Raw genomic sequence first — 24,685 nt, 5'->3', positions numbered from 1 at the left:
TATAAATTTTACATTCTATTCATTCTTTGTTAGTTAAAGCTATTATAAAGAATTTACTTTTCCAGATTAAAAAAAAATGAAAAGGACAATGGATGTCATCCAGTGCCATGTATACACAAAGCATAACTTCTGATTACCATGACACTAATAAGTGGTTTCCTAGCTTCTAGTCAAGTGTGTGACAAGATGCTCTCTACTTCCATTGAAGCACCGATCTCATTATTGCAGACCCATCAATAGGTTATTGTAGTCATGAGGACCTGGGGGCCTGCATTAGAGTGGACAGTAATGTCGAAGGAGAAAAGGAGATGTATTCCAGAGATGATGGAAAGCTTTTCTTTATGATTGAATCATATGTGCATTTCCCTTCCTATTAGAGTCTACCTACCTCAAGGGCAAGTCCATTGTCACATCTCTAGTCCTAAGTGCAAGACTTAGATACTTATGCATAAATGGAATAAAACTTAGATGCTTATGTAAAAAAGGAAATTGAATTGAACATATTCTGAATTGGAAGGTAAAATCAGTACAGGTTGATAAGAGTTGATATATATCGTGTGAAATAGTAAGGAATTCAGATTATTTCTTGGTTTATAGCCCTAACAGCAACATCACCAGCAGCAACAGTAAGCTACTAAAACTTTGCTTCCTTTTTGTTAGGGAAATGACCTGGAACTCTCCAAGGTTATGTACTGGCAGAGAGATAACCTGTCCTACCAAGTAGGCAAATCTCCAAGAATGGAAAGAGATAATTCAGAGAGACTTATTGCCAGTTTACTCACAGGGAGAGAACTGATTCAATGACAAATGAGGATGAACCATTTAAAAGTGAGATAGCCCGCCTCTAGAGATGGTGGTGTGTTTCCTCTCTTTGGAGGTCATCAGATAGAAATTGGTTGGTCACTTATTGAGTAAGTAACCCTTAGGATTCCTTTTAATCATAATAATAGTGAGCATTTATATAACATTGTTACATATCTTGTTTCTTATGATCATTAAGCCAATTATTTTGTGTAGTAGATGAACCAGATAGTCATTGAAGTCCTTCTAAGTCTCAAATTCTGTGATTTTGTTATCCTAATAAGTTGCTGTCCTTTGTATCTTTGGAGGGAATGCTTATGCTGTCAGGTCCATGAATCCTTGAAATATTTATATATAGAAATAATAATATCACATATTTTAATAACTCCTAAGATATATATGTATATACATATACACACACAATGTAGTGCTTCATAAATCAATCCACAAAACTATGTCCACATATGGTTATCTTTTGGTATTATGATTGGAAAAAATGGTTAAAATTATATATATATATATATATATATATATATATATGTATGTATATATCAAAAATACTAAATTGGGAGAATGATTTGTATTCAAGTGAGGATTGAAGTCTGATAATCTAGCCATCCATTATAGATGATTCTGATGATAAGTAAGGCTATTTATGAATGCTTACTGTTTATCATATTTGGTTCATCAAATCAGATTTATTGTTTTTGTTTGCCATTGTAATCCTTTGAAAGTCTTCAAAGCTACATAATAACAATCATATTAATAATACAAAATAGCCCAGTATTTATCTAGTGATTTAAGATTTTCAAATAATACAAACTTTAATAATATTATCTCATTTTGCCTTCATTATAACACTAGGAGGTAGGTATATTTTTTTTATCCTCATTCTTACGAGAAGAAAACTGGGTCAAGTTGAGATTAAGTGACTTGTCTAAAATTACACAGCTAAGTGACTGAGTTTGTATTTGACCTTAGGGCTTCCTCACTGCAGACCTAAAGTTCTATCTACTGGGTCACCTAGCTATATTCCCTAATAGTGTTGTTTTCAATTGATGTTACTATGTGTTATTAGTTGTCTACAAAGTCTGTAATGATATTTCTGCAAAATTGAGAATATTTAAAATATATCTCCCACTTCTACTTAGTAAATTTTGCAACTAAAGTGGATAGACAGATATACTTTGTGTTTAGTGTGAAGACAAAACTATATTTAGAATCTGAATCAAATATACTTTTGTTTACTGCATTTTTTTGTCTGTTTAAAGAATAAGAATGATATGTCTGGCTTTTTAAGAAGACATCTATTGCATATGAAGACATGCACTTGTTGAATTTTAGATTTGGAAGGAACTATTAGAATGCAAAGTATCCAACTTGAAAGGAATCTTAGAATATAGCATATGAAAACATAGAACAGAGAATTAGCCTTTTGGAAAGGATCATGAAAACACAGAACATGAGAAAAATGGAATAATCAAATATAAAATAAGCTATTCAAAATGGGATTATAGAGACTGTTTTAACTTGGGAACTGAATCCCCAAGGAGTCTATGAATGCATTTCAGAGGGTCTATGAACTTGAATGGAAAAATAAATTATATTTTTTGTTTTAATATAATTGATTTCCTTTTTAATCGTGTGTATTTTAATTTTTGTAAAACATTATTCAGAAAAGTGGTCAATAGGCTCCTTCAGAAAGACTAAAAACCTTCTGAAAGAAAGAAAAGGGTAAGAATCCCTTAACTAAAATTACTTCTCATATATTTTATATATACATCAATTGAAACTTAAAGAGTTTAGAGGTGACTGTTATCAGAAGTTTCTAGCTGGATCACAGGAGCTTGCAGACTAGGAGAGAGTAATATACTATGATTAATGGAGCTGGCAGTTTGTATGGAGAATTCTTTGACCTCTAATCTTATTATTTGAATTACATAGATTTTGGACTATTTGGGAGAATGTTACAGACTCTATGATAGGATATGGTTCCCAACAATGAACGTATTTAAACAGAAGGTATTAAATGTAGATGGCAAGTAACTTTCAATTCTATAACTCAACAAACATTTCTTAAAGATCAAGAATAAACTAGATAGATAAAGTGCTCTATTTCGAACTTTGTTCTAATTCTGGAATTCTATTATTCTAAGTCTATAATAAGCCTAGTACAAAAATAAACATGGATGAAAAAGACAGTCAAGTTGACAAATCTATAAAACAGGTCAGGTTGTGTATACAGAGACAGCATGACATTCTGTAAAGAATAAAGGACTTTGAGTCATGCTGTATGAGTTTGTATCCCTGCTCTGACACATGAGTGATAGCTCATTTGAGCAATCAAATAACTTTCAATCTCAGCTTAGTTATCTATAGAATGGGAATTATACATGTACTGATGGTGGTTGACAGAAACCTTTTGCAAATATTAAAGCATTAAAGAAAGAAAAGTTAGTGTGTTGATTCCTGCACTAAACTATGCTTCCTCAATGAACTATGATGATGACAATATGATGTTGTGAAGAATCAGATAATTGTTCAGTGGAACTCAGTGCTCTATTTTAAATCCCCACCCCACCCCCCATCTCCAACACTGGTACCCTTATGCCTGCTTTAAAAGTACTAAGAGAGTATTGTGAATGCTTGAATTTTTATGGCAGTTGCCAAAGTTGAGCAAAACAGAAAAATAAAATAATAAAGATGGGGTTAAGAGATTAGTTTTTGAGTAGGAGAATAAAGTTTCTAAAGAGTTTTGTGAAGCTGTCAGATCAAGAAACAGGAGAATTTGGAAAGGAAAAAAACAATTCAGACATAGCAAGAGAAGAAGTTTAGAATAGTAAAAAAAGGAGGAAATTTATAATATAAAAGAGAGTTCAGAATAATAGAATTTTGAAATTTTCAGAATTGTAGAGTCAAAAAAGACCTAGGATATCTATTTCAAACTTTAAACAGTAGGTATTAAATGTAGATGGCACATATCTTTCAGTTCTATAACTCAACAAACATCTATTAAAGATTAAGAATAAACTAGATAGATAAAGTGCTCTATTTCAAACTTTGTTCTAATTTCTGAGGCAGGGAACCAAGCATTCCCTGTGTAACTTCCTTTACAGGAAGTCACCTATCCTCTGCTGGAAGACTCTGCTGGAGGACAAATGAGAGACAACTCAATATTTTCATTGCTACTGTAATTATTAGGATTTCCTAACTCTGACTCCAAAATCTGCCTTACTCTAACTGCTATCCATTTTAATTAGTGCTGTCCCAAAAGCCTTTCTACCCTATTGTACTAAGGATATTCTAAGACAGAGATCATCATTCCCCCTTCATAAAACTCTTTTCTAAGAAATGACATTTGTTTTCCTTCAACTGATCTATGTACAGCAAAATTGTAAGTGCATTAACCACCCTGTACTACCATTCTTGGAGGTGCTCTAGCTTTATGATGTCTTTCCAAAAATGTGGCTTCTAGGACTGGACATAGTTATCTAGATGTGGTTTGATTTATGACTATACCGCATTCATTTTGGAAAGTAGACCTCTGTCAATACTGCCAAAGATGCCCCATTGATTTTTCTAACTACCATATCCTATTCTATAAGAGTAGTTGTCTAGGGTAAGTGTGTGGTTTCAACTAGACTGTGAGTCAAGAGAATAAATTGAAAGGGTCTTATCTCTTTTATACTAAGGGAAGAAACTAATCACTTTAAATAAAAAGGAATCTAGAAGGGGAAAGAGAAACACTCAGAATCCCTAAGTTCTGAATTGGAAGAACTTTGTATAAAGACAAACAGTTATCTGAAACATTCAAATCCCATTGGGTTACATTTTGATAATTAACTTCCTCTCCTTAAGGACACAATGTTTAATAAAAATGAGAGTGGGAGGTGGTCGATGAATATATGATTAAACAAGAGGAAGAGAAAGCAGAAACCAGGAAGGATTATGAGGACAGGGAATTCCTCATTTCTGCAAATTAAATTGCACTGCATTGAAAAATAATGAGTCTCTAGCATATCCTGGATATAAAAAAGATTATCTTCAGGAGAAAAAAATTAATTCTTTAGGATTATTAAGGTCTTAGTGCTATTGCAAAGGGAAAAACACTGACTTTTATTTTGAACTGAAGACCTCAGAGGTCATGCACTCAACCTTCTCTAAATAAAAAAGTGGCAAGTTTGGATTGCCCAAAGAACATCTTTTGAGAGAGACCTACCCTTTCTTGTACTGGGAAACTAGGTAGTACAGTGAGTGGATAAAACATTAGCTAGGATTCAGGAAGACAGAAGTTCGAATCCAGCCTGAGAAACTTGACACAAACTAGCTGTGATACCCTGAGCAAGTCATTTAACCCAAATTACCTTGCATCCAGGACCATCTCCAGTTGTCCTGATCCATATTTGATCACTGAACCATATGGCTCTGGAGGAGAAAGTGAGGTTGGTGACAGCATAATAACCCCCTAGGTCAAAACCAATTCATGTGCTTGACATGTCATCACGACCCTGATGTAATGGTTTTCTTCAAGAATGAAGGACAAACGTCATCCTTTCTTTAAAAACATTACCTCTTCTCTCTACATACACTATCATCTTGCTTACTGTTCACTCTCCACCTCTTTTCTGATACTTCTCATAAACTGAGTCATCCTTGCTGGAAATGTCAGCTTTCAAACTAAAGTCTCCCATCTGATAAAGGAAATTGGAAACCCAACCCAACCACTTCTTGTAAAATACTTGGCCAACCATTTCTAAATGTGTGTGTGTGTGTGTGTGTGTGTGTGTGTGTGTGTGTGTGTGTGTGCATGTTGTATAGCCCAGGCATGCCAACATCAAACAGGGAAGAATGATAAGAGTCTTAAATTTAAGGACTACTTGTTCAGAGGGAGCTCTTCTAAGGTGAACTTTATTAATCATTTTCCTTCTACCATAACTTGAAAATGATCTCACCAAAGGTCCTTAAATTACCACTGTTTGCAATATGCATCCATCCTATCTCTTTAAATATGCAATGGTACCCTTGTATTATTAACTTAGATCTCAATGTATTCTCATCCTCTTTCCTTCTGCATAACTCAAGTTAAAAGGCTTTCCTTTGTGTCATGTAAAGTAATCATATATTAGAGGTCTACTGCTTTTAACCTCATTGACTTAGATGGCCTCTTCTATGGAAATCTCTAAGTTCCAAAAGAGTAGTTGCAGTGAACTGGGACATCATTCATTCTTGTCTTAAAAATGTCCGAGGATGGATAATTCACTAAGGTTAGCATTTCCATTTGGGATAATTATAATTGTAAGGAAATTCACTCATTTGAAATCTGCTTCCCTCTTACAGGGATCTATTGACCCCAGTTCTATTCTTTGCAACCAAACTAAGATTATTTTTTCACTTTTCCTGATAGATTCCTTTTAAAAATGTGAAGAGAAAAAAAATTTTGTCCAAAGCTTCTTTTGTTCAATTTCAGTGTTCCAAATTTCTCTTAATTGATACTTTTTTTGGTATGGATTGTCATGTTCTCACAGTTCTGTTAGCTTTCCTATAAATATACATATTTCTCTTTTCCTTTCCTCTCCTTTTTTTAAATTTGCTTCCATCGCCTCTTCCCTTTCCCCTTTCTTATTCTCTTTTCCCATCTTTTCTTTGTTCTTCTTTCATCATACAATCTCTGTCTATATCTTTAAGAAATTTTATCTTTCATCGTCATTTTCTTCTTGTCTATTAACTCTTCCTTTGCTGATTCTACAAACATACTCGGACCACCCTCTCTCCTATCTTTAAATCCTGCTCTTGATTTTGATATCTCCTTAAGCAACTGACCTACAAGTATTTCTCCTTTTCATATAAAAATTCATATCAAAAGTCCTTCATGCTTGTACCTCAATTTTCTCATCTCTTGATCTTTTGGTCTGACTTCTGACTCACTAAATGCATTTTTCCTAAGGTATGGATTATCTAGTGACCTTTCTCAGTCCTCATCTGTCTTGAATGCTTTTCAATTTCTGACACCATTCAGTATGATTTTCCCTGAATACTTTCTTCTTTCTTGTCTTGATATTTAGACTCTCTGATTACTCCTTCTCAGTCTCTGGCTTATTTTCATACTCCTCCCATGCCTTGAAGTATTGATAGACCACAAATTTCTTACCTTAATATTCTTCTAGTCTCTTCCTACTTACTTAATGATATTATCTGGTCCCATACCTTCAAATTCCATCCTTATACAAACTACTGCTTTATTTCAGGTATAATAGTTATGACATTCTGAGATACATCTCTAGATGAATAATCTTCCAGGACCTTAAATTCAACATTTATAAAACTGAACTCATCAACTGCAAATCTGTCCTTCTTTGTAAATTTCCTGTTTCTTAGTATTTCCATTTTTTTCTGTCTCTCATTACCTACTCCCCATTATAGTCAATTACTGAATTGATCAACCTCTTGATAATTGTTCAAATATGAATTTCCCTTTTCACTCTCAGTGATGCCCCCCAAATTCAGACCCATATATTAGGAATATAGATACAATTAGTGAAACAATCATTCTTCTAAATACTCGGAGCTTACATTTTATCTGGGGAGACAGACAGCATATGTATATATGTATGTATATATATATATATGTATATGCATATAGAGAATAAATAACATGGTTAATAAAACATTATTGTTCATTCCTTTCAGTCATGTTCAACCTTTTGTGACCCTGTTTGGACTTTCTTGGCAGAGATGCTGAAATAATTTGCCATTTCCTTCTCTAACTCATTTTACAGATGAGAAAACTGAGGCAAACAGGGTTAAGTGACTTGCTCATATCACACTGTTAGTAATTGTCTGAGCCTGAATTTAAAATCAAAAAGAAAAGTTTCCCTGAATCCAGGCAGTTAATAAATTGTGCAGCTTAACTACTCCACATAGTTACTTATAGTGTATATATAATAACAAGGCAATATCTTAGATAATTGGTCTTTTTCCTTTTACTTCTCTTTCTTTCATTTTCTTTTTTTCTCTCTTCTCTTTCTCTTTATATATACATATAATGTATAAATATAAACTATGTGTAGGTGTATTTTTTTCTTATTTGAAGTATTGGCTATATTACTCCACCACTCAAAAACCTTCACTATTTTTCTATCATATAAATACACTGCAATCATCCAGTGTAATACAACATAATATAATACTGTATAATACAATACAATGCAAAAATAATAATTATCAACTCTCATATTGCGTCTCAAAATTCTGAGAAACAAAATTTCTGGGTATTAAAAATAAATTTATTATACAATAGCAATATATAATATAATACAATACAATAGCAAATAATAAAGCATTGGGCAGTGTTTTCTATTAGTAAAGACAAAGTGTCCTGCATCATCCTAAATGCTTACTTATCTCCTGACAGTGAGGTATCACTGATAAGAAAAAGGTAACTTGGTGGATATTTAATGAGGTGGTGAGCTAAGAGTCTTCAGCCCCTCATTACTTATTTTCAGTGTGGCAGTTAAGCTGAGGAATGGGCCTGTAATGAGTTTTATCAGCCTCCAGGCTGATACAATTGATTGTGTGATGGATTTGGAGTCTGAGAGCTGAATTCAGATATTGTATGACTTTGCCAGGATATTATGTCTCTATAGACTTCAATTTCTTATCTCAATTGAGAGAGTTAAACCAAATAGACTCTAAGGCAAAGCAAAACCTTTCTGGATTATGATCTCTCTGACTTTATTTCTCCTTCATGATCCAGGCTATCCCAAACTCTAATGAAGGAATCATTTCTTCTGAGTAGGTCTTCTTGATTAACTCAATTTTATTGCTTATAGGGGGACAAAGCCCAAGTTCCATTTTTTTAATTGATATTTTATTTTTCCAAATATATGTTAAGAAAGTTTTCAATATTCATCCACATGCATATGCATATTTTTAAGTTATATAATTTTTTCCACCCTCCCTTCCCACACCTTCCCCTGAGTAGTGAACAGTCAGGTCAGTATTGTATGTCACATTTGTGTTAAACATGTTTATAGATTAGTCATTGTTGGTATGAAGAATTAGGATTAAGGGAAAGAAATAACAATAGAAATTTCTTAAAAAGTGAATATAATGTTCTTCAGATTTTGAAGGGGTTTTTTTTTGTCTTGTTTTGTTTTATTTTTCTTCCTCTGAATGGGGATAACATTGTCCATAGCCAGTCTAATACAGTTATCCAGGCTCTCTGACCTGCTGAGAGGAGCTGCATTCATCAAGCTTGATCATCTCACAATGTTGTTCTTAATGCATACTTTGTTCTCTTGGTTCTGCTCCCTTTGTTCAGCATCATATCCTGTACTTCATTCCATGCTTCACAGTCCCATTTGAATGGGAACCAATTCAAATTATTTAAGGAACAGATGCCTTGGTGATCTAAATCTGATCACATTATTGGTTCATGCTCTTCAGAAATGGATTGGCCTTTTCAGGAATGGGGCATTAACAAAAAATAGCAGATAAAAGGACAGATCACAAGTTAATAATTAGTTACTAGTTAATAGTATAATATTAATATTCCTCTATTAGAAGCTACTTAAACTCAGGTAAATGAATGTTTTAAACTTTGTTCTAAATCTCCAATTCTGAGTAATGGTTCTTATATATTGTAAGTGCAGAGTATAAATTTAGTGATTCAGTTGAATTTTTTTCAGTCTGATTATGGGGTAAAACCCAAAAACTATCAGATCACAAATCTAGAAGGGATTTCAGGGGCTAAGTAGTTCAATTACCTAATTGTAGAGCTGAAGAAAATGAGGTTCAGTGGTGTAAACTGAATTGCCCAAAGTAATATAGATAATAAGCAGCAACAGGATTTGAACCCATATCTTTTGAATCCTGAGGCAGTGACCTGTGTCATTCTGTCTCTTCAGTGATCCGGTTCTCATCAAACATATTAGGTGTTTCTAATATACATTTAATTAATTAGATTTATCTAATTTGCTTAATCCAGTTGAATTTAACCTAATGGGGCGTATTGATAATTATTTTAATTTTATATGGTATGTTTATTTTTCTAAAATGGCCAGAAAAAATAAAAAAGAAGGCAATTCATACAGAGAGTCAATGTGGTACACTGAAAAGTTATTCACTAGACTGGGATTGATGATAAATTTCATTTTATATATCATTTTATATGATATATGAGTTTCATTTTATATATCATTTAAAATTTTTATAACACTTTCCTCACAATAATCATAGTAAATTAATGGTTAAAAAATTTGTACTGTTTACTTACAGGCTAGGGTGCAATTGATTGTGTGATGGATTTGAACTCTGAGAGCTGAATTCAAATTCTGTGTGACTGCTAGGATACTGTATCTCTATAGACTTCAATTCCTCATCTCAAATGAGAGTTAGACCAAACAGACTTTAAGGCTCCCTCTACCTCTAAATGAGTGATTACATCATCCTATTTCTTTTCCTCATCTGACTCATGGATCTTCCATAGTGACTTTCCCATTTTTACCTCAATTAGAAAATATCTGATCCAGTACTCAAACTCACATATATAAAAATCAACGAAACTCATAGATTGATGCCAGTATCCTTTTCACAGTTACATTAAAGAGCTCCTATTTCTGCTCCTGACTGTTACTTTCTATATAACTTTGAGTAGGTCAATAATTCTCTTTGGACCTCATTTCTCTTTTTGTAAAATGAGGTAATTGTAAGAGATGGCCCTCTAAGGTCCTTTTTTTAAACTCTAAATTTCTGTGTTGTACTCATTCTCTGTTTTATTATTATCCATCCTAAATTACATCACAACTCAAAACTTACAGTAATTTGACATTCTCTGTTCTATAACTCATTTCAGTTTTAGCCCTCAATGTTCTGTGGCTAAAATTGCATCTAATTTGACCATTCAATGATCCTGTGAATCAAGGCCAAGAATCAAGGCTATACCCAGACTGTTCTCAAAGCTCTATGCTATGTTATGCCATGTCTAAGTCTCTTACCTTGCCTTCTAGGGCAAGGGATTTGGCGGGAATGTCAGCCATCAGCAGCCGCACACTGGGTCTCCACTTCCATCCACGAAGGGGCTTGCATCACCATATCCCTGTAATGTTTGATTATTTTCACCTATCTGTGATCTCTGTGACAATCCATGCCTCACTAGTGGCCCTGCAGCAACCATTGATCAGGTAAATATAGCTCAGCAACATGATGGTGTGATATTTTGTCCTGTTCTATTTTCATTCCATGGGAATAAGAGAAGATGAGTCAGGCAACAGTGGGAATGCAGTACTGAAATTCTGGACAATGAAATGGGATCAAGCAGGTTCAAGGCAAGGAAATCATAAGTCAATGCGATTCTCTAAGGGCAGCTACTACTACATTAATTGCTTTGAAAGTAATTTTCACCAAAGCCATTCTAGAGCCAAATGATGGTAATTCATAAAGTGATCTTCCATTAGACTAGATAATCACTCGATGAAAATTTTGTGTAACACTGACAACTGTGATCCACATTGCCTCTAAGTCCAGGTAGGTTAGATTTCACATCTCCCCCAGAGTTCTCCTGTACCTATAATAGAATTACAGAGTCCAAGATCTCTGTCAATTCATCATCCTTCATCGATGTTCCCTACTTGGGGTAGTCCCCAGTTCTTTAGTTCCATTTAGCCACTAATAGCCAGATTCAAATTTACAAAGAAATATTTACTTCAAAAGGTAATAATAAGGATTTAACTTACTTTCTCAACATGTGGGAAGAAAAATCCTCCTCCCATGTTACACTACTTCATTTTCCAAGTAAGGTAGGGGATTAGGTTTATAGGTCAGTTTAGTTTCTACAGAGCACAAATTCCAAGTTCAACACCTCCAGCCCCACTCCCCAGGCTCATGTCCCAAACTCTCTGCTCTCAGGGTTTTTATACCAGACTGATTAATCATAATCAAACCAACCTGTTTTCAATCCCGATTCCAAAGTTTTTATGACTTGGCCTTTTGAGTCTCACTTCTGGCATCTAAAACTATAGAAAACAACAGAGAAAGGAGACAGTCAATAGGCAATCAACTTAAGAAACTTATGTGAAAAGTAGGCTTATTACAAGAGAAATGAAAGTGCATGTGGAACTGAAAGTTCACAAATCAAGCATAAACTTGAATATGTATGTCAGTATAACAAAGGGAGGAGGAAGAAACAGAAATCTCCACTTAAAGGGACTTGGTATGGAAGGGGAAAAAGTTCAGTAAAGGTGCAAAAAGAACAAAATCCCTCACAAAGTGGAGGGGCAAGGCAAAGGCTAAGGCCTCATTCTTTTTCCTTGGGAACTGCTAGAGTATGAAGAGAGAAGAGTCTGCTTATCTACCCAGTTGCATAAGTAGTTTCTCAGTCTAGTGCAGACAGTCAAGACTGGATACACAGGATACACAGAGAGAACACTTTGGGATGCAAATAATACACATCTGGGGGGCTGGGAGGTGGGACTTCATCCTTAGTATATTCAGGGTTTCCTGCATATTCTGGTTCTAGTATTTCTAGAAAATATTGCAACTTAAAAAGACAAATTCAGGAGACCCCTTACTATACCTTAACAAAACAAACAGCCCCTAGACCCATTTTTTTTTGGAACCAGGCTAAAAGAAGAAGAAAGGGTGAGAGAAGTAAAACCCCTTTAATAGGTTCAGTTGATGCTGTCTGTGCTGTGAGATTTTCACTCTCTACATACAGCAAAAAGAATGGTGAAAAAGTAACAGAGAACAGAAAGCAGCTCAGTTTTCTCAGTTTAAAAACATAGGCTCTTCAATGGAGGCTACTGCCTCCACATTAGTAGATCTAGGCATACCAGACAAGTAGAGTCGTATGAGGCTTTATATTGCTTTAATTCTTCCTGAAGTATATAATTGTAGTAATATTAATAACAAAGCCTCATTTATATAGCACTTTAAGGTTTGTAAAGCACTTTTGCACACTCTACTGTCTTTGATCTTGATAATAATCCTGTGAAGCATGGGATTAACTCATTTTAAAGATAAGTAAATACAGTGTTAGAATTTGTGAAATGCCAAGGGTCATCTAGCTAGCACATGTCTGAGGCAGAATTTGAACTTATGTCTTTCTTAGAGCAAGAGAAGTGATCTTTTTATGGTGGCACCTATCTTCCTCAGATTCTTTGGTTCTATGTGTTATTACCAAATGATTTATGAGCAAATGAAAGCCATATTCACCTGTTCAAGGTCATGTATTGAGCTGATATTCTTTCAGCTAAAGATGAATTAACTTGTATAACTCATTTGTTAGAGCAGGGGCAGGGAAATATCCAGTCCAAGGGTCATAGGGTCTAATGTTGTCATGACAACTGTAAATGGGACTTGAAATTCAATAACTTTAGAGGTTTTTTTTAAAGGTGAATTAATTAAATGTTTGACTAAATATAGCCGGTGAATGAAGTTATAAATATCCAAAGGACCTTTGGCAGAAAAAGAGTCCCTACTCCTGTGTCATGGATAACATATAAACTTCATATGTGGAGAGAAGAGCTTTTTCTACTACCTCCATGGACAATATTTGCTTCTATTTCCTCACTGACAGAATGATGATGACGCTAATGATAGGTGATAATTATTTAAGATTTTACAGTTTTCAAAATGTATTATAAAAATTTCTTCATTTGTTCAGCTTGGTTAAGATTCTTTCATCCTTTTGATTAATATTTCCAGCATCTAACACAATTTCTGTTACATAGTAGAACTTAATAAATGCTTATAGGCTGACAAATGTATTGACTTGGGCAAGTCCCTTAACCTTCTTTGCCTCTGTTTCCTTATCTTTAAAATGATCTGGAGGAAGAAATGGCAAATTAATAGCTTTAAAAATTCCAAATGGGTCATGAAGTATCCAAAATGACTGAAATGATTGAACTGATATGATCCTATTCAGCTCACACATGATAGAAAATGAAAGGTCTATATTCTGCTTTTGTATGTTTTTCCTTTTTTAAAGTGGATCAATTGACATATACCCCAAACTCAGATGATATAGTGAAACTAAGTGATATGAAATCATGAAAGATCATTTTTCATCCTAAAATCTTCAATTTGTTTCACCATAGGCATCTTAGAGTCCCTGATTCTCAGTTCCCTCATCTTGATCTTAGTTCTTTCACCTGTCAAATGAGAATAAATATCCTTATACAATGTTATACAATCTTCAACTCCTAGCTATTTTTTTTGTAGAGAGTAAGGTTTAATTTTATAGGAGATTTTTCCCCCTGGAACATATTAAGTCCTTAATAAATGATTATTAACCGATTAACTGACCATGTATATTCCCAAATTTTCCATGGTCTCAGATTCTTTGTTCAGAAGTCCCTTCAAAAGTCTCTTCCCAAGAATTCTATAATATATACTAGAGCATTTAAGATAACTTTTATTTTTTTTTCCTCAAAATGTTACTATCTCTTTGACCACTTTCCAGGAATAAAAAAAGAAAGTTTCCATGAAATTTGCCAAATTTATGCTTTTTCTATTTCCCAGAAGCATATTCACTGGTTCTAGAAAACACTAAAGCTGGTAAACAAAATTGACATTCAAGCATAAAGTGGTAGAGAGCACCGACAATTTTCTAAGAGAATTTGGAAATTTGGAAATTATTAGCTGAAGGTTTGACTTTTCCCTTCTCATGGAGGACCTTTTAAATTTATCTACTTGAACCTTTCCAGAGACTTTGCCATCTCATCTCTCTCTCTTGTCTTCCCTCCTTCCCTCCCCTTTCTTCTCTACTTTATCTTCCTTCCCTTTTTTTTCTCCTTTCTTTTCAGTTCCTCCCCCCTTTTCCTCTTCTCCCCACACCTTCACTTTTATCTTCTCTGTGTCTTTTCTCTTCTCTCATCCTTCCTTCTCTGCCTCATCCTCCTTGTCCTTTTGTCCTCTCTCTCTCTCTCTCTCTCTCTCTCTCTCTCTCTCTCTCTCTCTCTCTCTCTCTCTCCTTTTTCTCCCTTCCCAACACTGCCTCCACACATAAACATACACTTCTCTCCCTCCTTCATCTTGTGAATACAGTCAGAGTTGTCTTGTGTTCTCTGGATGCCACAGTGAAAGATTTCTCTCAGAAAACATGATCTTTCTGAGTAAATCGCATATCTCTTTTTTGCTACAGAAAGTACCTGAAGAGTAGCCACAGAAAATATATTTTCCTCACATATAGCTGTGAATAACATCAATTAAATATGATTAGTATGAGGCAGTTGTGAAATGTAGCCAAGCTGGTCAAATGAAGAAATTTTTATAATATATTTTGTAAAACTTACAATCTTAAGTAATTATCACCTATCATTATCATCATCATCATTCTATCAGTGAGGAAATAGAAACAAATATTGTCCACGGAGGTAATAGAAAAAGCTCTGCTTTCCATATATGAAGAACTTATTTTGTATCACAGCTATAACATTGTGTGACATTAGGCAAATCCTCTCATCCTCTGAGGATCAGTCTTAGGCAAAAATGAACATAATACACATGGTTCTGAGCAAAATACCTTGTAAAACTTAAAGATCTATATGAAGGGGCATTTTAGTATCATTACTTATCAAATCCATAATTTTCATTCCAAAATCAGAGAATGAGAACTGGAAGGTACCTTTATATATTCATATATAGAACATGGAATGTTAGAGCTAGAAAGGACCTGAGAGCATAGAAGGTTAGATCTGTGAGGGACCTTTGAACATAACTTTTAGAATATACACTTAAACAGCTAAAAGATAAATAAAACTATTAAAATGTGAGGATAGAGAATGTTTATGTGGGAAGGAAATCTATAGATCATCTTAATCATTCATTTGGATGAAGAAAATGAGGTTCAGGGATAGTTGTGTGACGGTCATATGATTTTGTTGATGTTGTTCAGTAGTTACAGTCTTATCTGACTTTATGACCCCATTTGATGTTTTCATAGACATTTCTTTCTCCAGCTCATTCTATTATGAGCAAATTGAGTCAGAGTTAAGTGACTTTCCCAGGATCATACTAGTGTCTGAGGTCAGATTTTAACTCAGGAAGATGAGTCTTCTGACTTCAGGTCTGGTATTCTATCCACTATTCCACCTAACTGCCCTTCATATGATTATTCAGCTAATTAGTTAGCTATGGCAGAGTCTGAGTCAGAACCTTACACTTTCTGATATCTCATCCCTCAAAAAAACTTCAGGATTCTTTCCACTGCATTGTCCCTTTAAAAGGTTGAATTTTTTTCTTAGTACATTTTAAGAGTCTTCCAAGCAAGGTGGGATCTAGAATAAAATCAATATTTTTAAAACATCTTAATGACTCATGAAATGAAATAAAATGACCTTCTCAGTGTTCATTCAATACTTAACTCCAGCAGAGTGTTGGAAATTAAAACACATCATTGGGCACCAAGCATCACAAAATTTATACCTGTTATGGCCATTTGATACTAACATCTCTCCTTTGTCCACTAGCTTGTAGTTTTCAAAGCATGCTCGTATCATCATTTCAGTTGATCGTTTCAACATGAGGTTAGTTAGGGTAGGTATTATCACCTTCATATGACAAATAATGTATAGAGAAGTTAAGGAATTTGCCTGGGTTAAAATAGGAAGTCATAGCAGAAATAAGGGCAACTTATTGACTACCAGTTCGCCCCCAGAATTCCTTACAATTTTTATGCCATACTAATCAGTAGGAAAATTTGGTTTAAATCCAGTCCATACAGAAATTATTTTAATGTATCTATTCATGCACTTATCTATCTATCCATCCGATTTCATCTATCTATCAATTATTCATCTATGTATCTTTGTTTTTATCTAGCTAGCTAATCTTTTTATTTAATTAGTAAGTCAGTTCCAAGCAAGTCTTTGTTATGTAATGAATGTTATTGTATATAAGGTGCAGTTGAAAAAAATATTGAACTTGGAGTCAGAAGATCAGAGTTTAAATGTTTTCTCTGCTACTTTCTATATAGCACTGTAACAGTCATATTCCATTTTTAAAGCTGGGTAAATGAACTTTTCAGTTTTGAGGATCATAAGATTATAGATCTGGAGTTGATCCAGATCTCCAATTGCATTTCATCCAATGCCTTTAAATGATAGGAAGGAAACTGAGACCAAAAGAGATCAATTCATGAATTAGTTTTTCTGGTCCCTTAGGTAGCAAGCATGAGGCATAATTAGAACCTGAGTCCTCTGACTCTACAACTACTATTCTTTTGACTTTACAATGCTATGTTATGGACATGTTTTGTGCCAATTGATTAGTAAGCTTAATAATTTTATTATTATTATTATTATTATTATTATTACTATTATTATTATTATTTTCAGGATGTTGGTTTTAAATACATTTTTCTTCTTAATGTTTTCCATTTTAGCTTTACCCGCCCAGGGAAAGGATCATGGCTGGGTAAAGGCAGCCCAGAGTCAAGTTCAGAACAGTCCACTATGTCCTTAGAAAGCCTTGTTTTTGGAGCTGGTTACTGCAAACCTACTTTCTCAGAGGTAAAGTCCCAGTTAATGTGAAATGAATATGTCAAATTGTGCTTGACCTTGAACCAAATCTTCCTTTCCGAAAATGATTTATTCTCTGATTTCTGTTTTAAGAATTGCCCCTATGGAGTAAATCCCATAAAAGTCAGATTATCAGATTATAGCTACCCTATATTCCTCTTCACTATGTCTCCTCTGCTTTCAGGGATGTAAACAATGGGACAGAGAAAAAGTAACTTCCCCAAAATCATACAAATGTAATCAGTTTATATGTGATATTCAAATATAGGTTTTTCACTTTCCAAAGCAGTATTTTTCCCATTTTAACACACTGGTTTCTATGTATCTCTAAGAATCAATTTCAAATCCAAGTCATATTATTCATTAAGGTAACATACATTAAAAACCTACCATATGCAATGTGTTAGAGGATTATAAAGTTGAATAATTTCATGAGGCTTGCTGTATATTTATGGGAGATAGCATGACTGGAGGAACATTTCGGATTAACAACTGAAAAAGTGGCCTTGATGCCAGGAAGATCTCCTTTTGTGTCTTTCTTCTGACACATACTGATTATGTGACATAGGATAAATCACTATATCTTACAGAACAGACACAGAGCTGTATTGGTAGAAACTTCATCATCTGAAGCTTTCTTTTATTATTGAAATTACTTTCTTATGTTATTGAAACTAGAGATCCAAAGCTTATCCCAATGTAAATACCAGTATGCCAGTCTATGAAATATCAATTGGAATATTATTAGTACCTAAGAAGTAACATATTAGTACTTTTTTAAAAATTTTATTTATTGAAGGCAATAGGATTAAGTGACTTGCCCAAAGTCACACAGCTAGGCAATTATATTATGTTTCTGAGGATGAATTTGAACTCTATCCACTGTTCCACCTACTTGCCCTCATATTAGTTCTTAAGAAAGATAATTTCCAAATTAGGAAATCAGGGAAGGCTTCATAAAGGTTGGCAGGGACCATAAATTGGTAGAAGTACTTATGGACCAGGAATCATATAACTAGAATTCCAGTCTTAGCTTTTCTGTTTATTGTCCCATCATGACCTTGGGAAAATCACTTTCTTTTTTTTTTCTAATTTATTTTTTATTCTCATTTTGTACAAATGTTTTTTTACATTAATAAAATATTCTTGTTTACAAGTAAACAAAATACCCCTCCTCCCCCATGAATATAGATAGACTTGCTTGGGCGAAAAAAGTAAAGGGGAGAGGAAAAAAATTAAAATAAAAAAAATAATAGTAATAATTGTAGGTAAGGCCAGGTGGCGCAATGGACGAAGCACCAGCCCTGGAGCCACGAGCACCCCCTCCTAAACCCAAAAATTACCCAGCCGTGTGACATGGAAGCCACCCAATCCCCACTGCCCTGCAAAACCCAAAGAAAAGAAATAAAAAACCCAAAATAAAATAAAATAGTAATAATAGTAGGGGTGGCTGGGTGGCAGACAGAGCATTGGCCCTTGAGCCAGGAGCACCTGGGTCCTAATCTGGCCCCAGACACCCAAAGATCACCCTGCTATGTGGCCCCAGGCAGGCCACCCAGCCCCACTTGCCCTGCACCCTCCCCAAATAATAATAAACAAAAAATGTGCTTGAGTCTTAGTTCCAACACCAACAACTCTGTCACGGGTGGATCTCATTCTTTATGATAAGTCCATCACAAAAGTTACTTCCATATTTTTCCAACGTTGCCATTGTTGATCGCAACTCCCTCCTTTCTTATTTCTCCACTACCATGTACTATATTTTCTCTCTCCTTTCACTCTGACTCTGCTGTAGGGTCGCTGAGTGGTGCAGCAGACAGATCCCTGGTCCTGGGGCCAAGAAGCCCTGAGCCCCCATACTACCCCTTAGGCCCAGAATCCACCTGGCCCTGTGGTCCTGGGCAGGCCTTCCAATCCAAGCCCCTTGCAAGAAGTAAGAAAGAAAATGTGTTATATCTGGCCACTCTCCCCCCGCCTCCCATGGTCCATCCTCTCCTCCTTTATTCACATCCCCACCCCTTCCCCCTGCTCCCCCCTCCTTCTTACTCCAGATGTCTATACCCCATTGAGTATATTTGCTGTTTCCTCTCCTAGCCATCTCTGATGAGAGCAAAGGTTCCCTCATTCCCCCTTGCCTCCCCCCTTCCATATCATTGTAATAAAAAAAAATCTTATTATGTGAAATATCTTGTACTATTCCCCCTCTCCTTTTTCTTTCTCCCATTCCATTTCCCTTTTTTTCTACTGACTCCATTTTTATACCATATTTTATCTTTGAATTCAGCTTTCTCCTGTGTTTCAACTATAAAACCTCCCTCTACCTACTCTATTAACTGAGGAGGTTCATATGAGTATTATCAGTGTCATTTTTCTATGTAGGAATACATGCAGTTCATCATCATTAAGTCCCTCATATTTCTCCCCTCTCCTCCAATCTCCATGCTTCACCTGAGTCCTGCATCTGAAGATCAAACCTTCTGTTCAGCTCTGGCCATTCCAAAAGGAACAATTGAAATTCCCCTGGTTCTTTGAAAGTCCATCTTTTTCTCTGGAAGAGGACATTCAGCCTTGCTGAGTAGTTCATTCTTGGCTGCATTCTAAGCTCTTTTGCCTTCCGGTATTGCATTCCAAGCCCTAGGAGCTTCCAATGTAGTTGCTGCTAAGTCCTGTGTGATCCTGACTGCAGCTCCACGATATTTGAACTGTGTCCTTCTGGCTGCTTGTAATATTTTCTCTTTGACTTGGGAGTTCTGGAACTTGGCTATAATATTCCTAGGGGTTAGTTTTTTGGGATCTCTTTCTCGGGGGGGATCAGTGGATTCTCTCCATTTCTATTTTGCCCTCTGCTTCTAGAATATCAGGGCAATTTTCCTGTAGTAATTCTTTGAAAATGATGTCAAGGCTCTTTTCCTGATCATGACTTTCAGGTATTCCAATAATTTTTAAATTATCTTTCCTGAGTCTGTTTTCCATATCAGTTGTTTTTTTCAATGAGATATTTCTCATTTTCTTCTAGTTTTTCATTTTATTTTGTTTTGAAGTATTGATTCCTGATTTTTGTTAAATTCATCAATCTCTCTGAATTCTATTCTTTGTCTGAAGGATTTGGTCTCCTCAGAGAGTTTTCTTATCTCTTTTTCCATCTGGCCAATTTTGCTTTTTAAAGCATTCTTCTCCCCAATAGCTTTTTGAACTGTTTTATCCATTTGACCTAAGCTGGTTTTTAGCATGCTATTTTCTTCAGCATTTTTTGGATTTCCTTGACTAAACTGCTGATTTCATTTTCATGTTTTTTCTGCATCTCTCTCCTTTCTTTTCCCAGTTTTTCTTCCAACTCCCTCATTTGATTTTCAAAGTCTATTTTGAGCTCTGTCATAGCCTGAGCCCAATTTCTGTTTTTCTTGGAGTCTTTAGATGCAGGAGCTTGTGCTTCCTCATCTTCAGACTGAGTATTTTGATCCTTCTTGGGCTCATTTGGAAAATATTTCTCAATAGTCTTCCTTTTGTTTCTTTGCTTGCTCATTTTCCTGGCCTGGGCCTGGTTTGGGGGTGCTTCCTAAGCTTTTGGGATACTCCCACAAGGGTCTCAGTGTATGAGGCTCTGTCCTCCCTCCTGGTCTGCGAATGACCATAAGCGCCCCCCCTCTGCCAAGGGGCCGAGATGGGGGGGACCTGTTGTTCTATGGGGGGGCCTAGACTGGGATCAGGATCTGAATGTGGTCAGAGCCCCAGAGTCCTGTTCCAGAGGCAGAGGACAGAGCTCTGCAGTCTCTCTTCACTCCCCTCCCTCAGCTCAATGGGCTCATGCCCTGGAGGCTCCTGCTTACCAGCACCACCTGCTTCTGTTTCCTGGATCAGGGCTGGGGAAAAATCATTCTGCTTGCTGTGTGCCCTGAGGGCTGGGCTCCAGGTGCTCGCTCTGGCAGAGGTCCCCCTGCTGTTCCCCCACTTTGTGCCTGTTGCTCCTTGGGATGCAGTTCAGGAGACTCTCCCGTTGCTGTGAGCTGAGACTCCCAGTGCCCTGGAGCTGCCTCCGGAGGCTGAAGTTCTTTGGCTCTGGCGGGCCACCCCTCTGGCAGGCCGCCTCTCCGATCCCGGGGAGCAGAGTCTTTCTGCTCTTTCCCAGGTTACCTTGAGTAGGAGAACTGCCTCACTGGGTCCCTTTGTAGGTTCTGTCTCTCGAAAGTTTAGTTAGAGTCCTTAGCTGATGAATTTTATCCGGAAATCACTTTCTGGACCACAATTTTCCTGACAGCATAATAAAGACTTTTGTCTACATTAACTCTAAAACTGTCTTTAGATATGAATTCTATGATCCTGTAACTTCCCCACACAGAGATGGATATGCAAGATACTTCATCTCTAGTAATGGTTTAAGCAAAGACTTAAGAGTTAGAAAATTGCTCAATGTCGCATGGATAATGGTGACTGTTACAGATTAACCATGGAGTTGAACGTTTCAAAGTCTCATTTAGAAATAAAGTTGGAAGCACCTAGGTGGCACAGCGATAGAATACTGGCTCTGTAGTCAAGAAAACTTGAGTTTATATCCAGTCTCAGACACTAGTTTTGTGACCCTGGATAAGTCTCTTAACTCTGATGGCCTCTAAAAATAAATGGAATAAGAAGGGATGGAAGAAAGAAGGAAAAGAAAAGAAGGGCAAAAGAAAGAAGTAAAAAAGGAATCAATGGCAGTTATCAAGCAAGGATATGACCTGATAAACTCTTTTCATTGGGAAGATCAATCTGGCTTGTTATGAATGATAGATTGGAAAAGGTTCTAATGGTGGACACCTGGAAGATGCATGTTACAAATAGATAAGTAAGTAGACATTAGGGTCATAAAATCACAGGTCTATAATTAGAAGGGTACTCCCATCCCATACAGTAGAGCTTCCTTATCTTCTCTATCCCCCACCTTCTCAAAGATTCAGGAACAGGCATTCTTGAGGCATTAACTGATGTACTCAAGGTCACATAAGTACTGTTAGAGGTAGGATTTATATCGATGCCCTCCAAATTTAGAGCCAGTGTTCTTCCCACTATACTAAGTTACTTCCTGTATAAGGTCCTGAAATAGGATAGTGCAATAATTTTGTAGAGGAGAGGGAGGAATAAAGGAATAGAGAGACCACTGAGGTAGATTCAGCCTTAATACAGAATTCTTCTTTTCACAACCTTAACACTTATCCATCTTCTAAATCATATAAAGGATGCATTAATATCCATATTTTTTCCTTAGTAGGAATTTGAAAAGTTTTTTTTAATGATCTAAGGAGTTCCCCATTCCTCCCTCTCCCCCCAAAGGTGGAAATGTTCTCACTTTCCTCATGAACACAATGAACTCCTGCTTGATCTGCAGGGAACATCTTGTAATCTGCTGTTTATCAACTGAATCACTACTCTCTGGTTTCATTTCCCAGCATGCAGGGACTTCATTTCCAAAGCTGTGGGGGTTCTGGGTGTCTCTTGGTACAAGCTCTTAGCTCCACCATTAGCATTAATGGGAAAAACACAGAGAGCATGCAACCACTGCATACTTGAGGGGTCACATTGGGAAGGGATCATTTTGGGGCTTGCAGGAAAGAGAAGTTTCAACTAGAAATTGGACAGTAGGTAGGGCACAGTGGAAAGAGGAAAGTATCATGGAGTTGGGAAAAACTGTTCCTATCCCAATAACTCTTTGACCTTAAGCAAGGATTTATTTTTTATACTTAGTTTCTTTATCTGTAAATTAAGGATAAATTATTGTTTGATACAATCCATAGGATTGCTAAAAGATTAGCAATTTTGTATGTCCAAAATGAGTATCAAAATGTAATTTAGTAGTAGGAGTATCATTGAATCCTTACTTTGAAGCCATATTATGCAATAGAGATGTGTGTTATTTCTCAGTGTCACTGAAGTCAAGTTCTCACAAGCCATATCACCAAGCTAGGAAGGTTTCAGTATTGTCTCAAAGATAGACTCCATATTTATTAATCAAATACTATAAAATCATAAATTTAGAACAAGTAAGGATCTATGAGGCCATTGAATATTCTATCAATACAGATCTGTGGCTATTACAGAATACTCTTAGAGAGAGAAATTGAGTGACTTATCCTGTCAATAGGATCTAACAGACCATTTTACAGAAGAGGGAACTTAGAACCAGGGAAGTTATATGATGAATGTCACGTAAGTTTTAAGTAGCAAAACTAGATTTTAATCCACATTGTTTAACTCCAGAATCCATACTATGTTTCTTGACTGGTGGTTTCTCTTGAGATTAGTAGCAATAATTTCTGAGAAGATAGGATAATATTTTGGGTCAATCCCATGAGAAAGAGATTGAATTATGTGTGATAGAAACATAAGATTTTAGTCTTATTAGTAAAATGAGATTTCACTTAGAAACTTGGTCCAATTATATTTATTTGAACATTTGAAAAATCCATTTTCTGTGTATAGTTCCTTAGTCCACAGATCAGAAGAGAGCCTTTAAGCATGCCATGGAAATTTCTCTTCTGAACCTGATCGTACACAATCAGCTAGGCTAGTGGCTGACAAAACTCTGTGCCTATACTCTAAACCAAGGATTCTTGATCTGGGTCAAAAAGAATGAACAGTTTTATTACTCTTTGGGCAGAGTTCCATATTGCTCTCCAGAATGATTGGATTCATTCACACTCCACCAACAATGCATCCATGTCCCAATCCTCCCACAACGTTTCTAACATTAATTATTTTCCCTTTTTCTCATCTTGACCAATCTGATGAGTGTGAGATGAAACCACATAGTTGTTTTAATTTGCATTTCTTTAATCAATGATGATTTAGAGCATTTTTATATGATTATATATATATTTATATAAAACTTTAATTTCTTCATTTGAAAATTGTCTATTTCATATCTTTTGACCATTTACCAACTGGAGAGTGACTTGTAACCTTATAAATTTGATATAATTCTCTATATATTTTAGAAACGATACCTTTATCAGAACTTCTAGCTGATTTTTTTTTTAGGTTTTTGCAAAGCAATGGGGTTAAGTGGCTTGCCCAGTGCCACACAGCTAGGTAATTATTAAATGTCTGAGGCCGATTTGAACTCAAGTCCTCCTCACTCCAGGGCTGGTGCTCTGTCCACTTTGCCACCTAGCCGCCCCAGAACTTCTAGTTGTGAATACTATTTCCCAGCTTTTTGCTTTCTTCTAATTTTGGCAGCATTGATTTTATTAGTGCCAAACGTTTGAATTTAATATAGTCAAAAATCATTAATTTTGCAGTTTATAATGTGCTCTGATTCTTGTTTGGTCACAAATTTATCCATTTCCATAGATCTGATAGAAAGAGTATTTCTTGGTCTATTAATTTATCTATGA

At 35.7% G+C, this 24,685-nt stretch overlaps 1 protein-coding gene across 2 annotated transcripts in view; it reads left to right on the top strand.

Annotated features, from left to right (window-relative positions):
- Positions 1–24,685, top strand: part of FAM135B (family with sequence similarity 135 member B) — a 510,321-nt gene that overhangs the window by 375,301 nt on the left and 110,335 nt on the right. For both annotated transcript variants that reach the window (XM_074202646.1, XM_074202647.1), the window contains exons 6-7: positions 10,809–10,982; positions 17,183–17,309. In XM_074202646.1, the coding sequence (XP_074058747.1) occupies positions 10,809–10,982; positions 17,183–17,309 (301 nt within the window). The remainder of the gene's footprint in view (positions 1–10,808; positions 10,983–17,182; positions 17,310–24,685) is intronic.

The sequence above is a fragment of the Macrotis lagotis genome, chromosome X (assembly GCF_037893015.1).
Source record: "Macrotis lagotis isolate mMagLag1 chromosome X, bilby.v1.9.chrom.fasta, whole genome shotgun sequence".
Taxonomy (NCBI): domain Eukaryota; kingdom Metazoa; phylum Chordata; class Mammalia; order Peramelemorphia; family Peramelidae; genus Macrotis; species Macrotis lagotis.
This window is presented reverse-complemented; position numbering and strand designations above follow the sequence as displayed.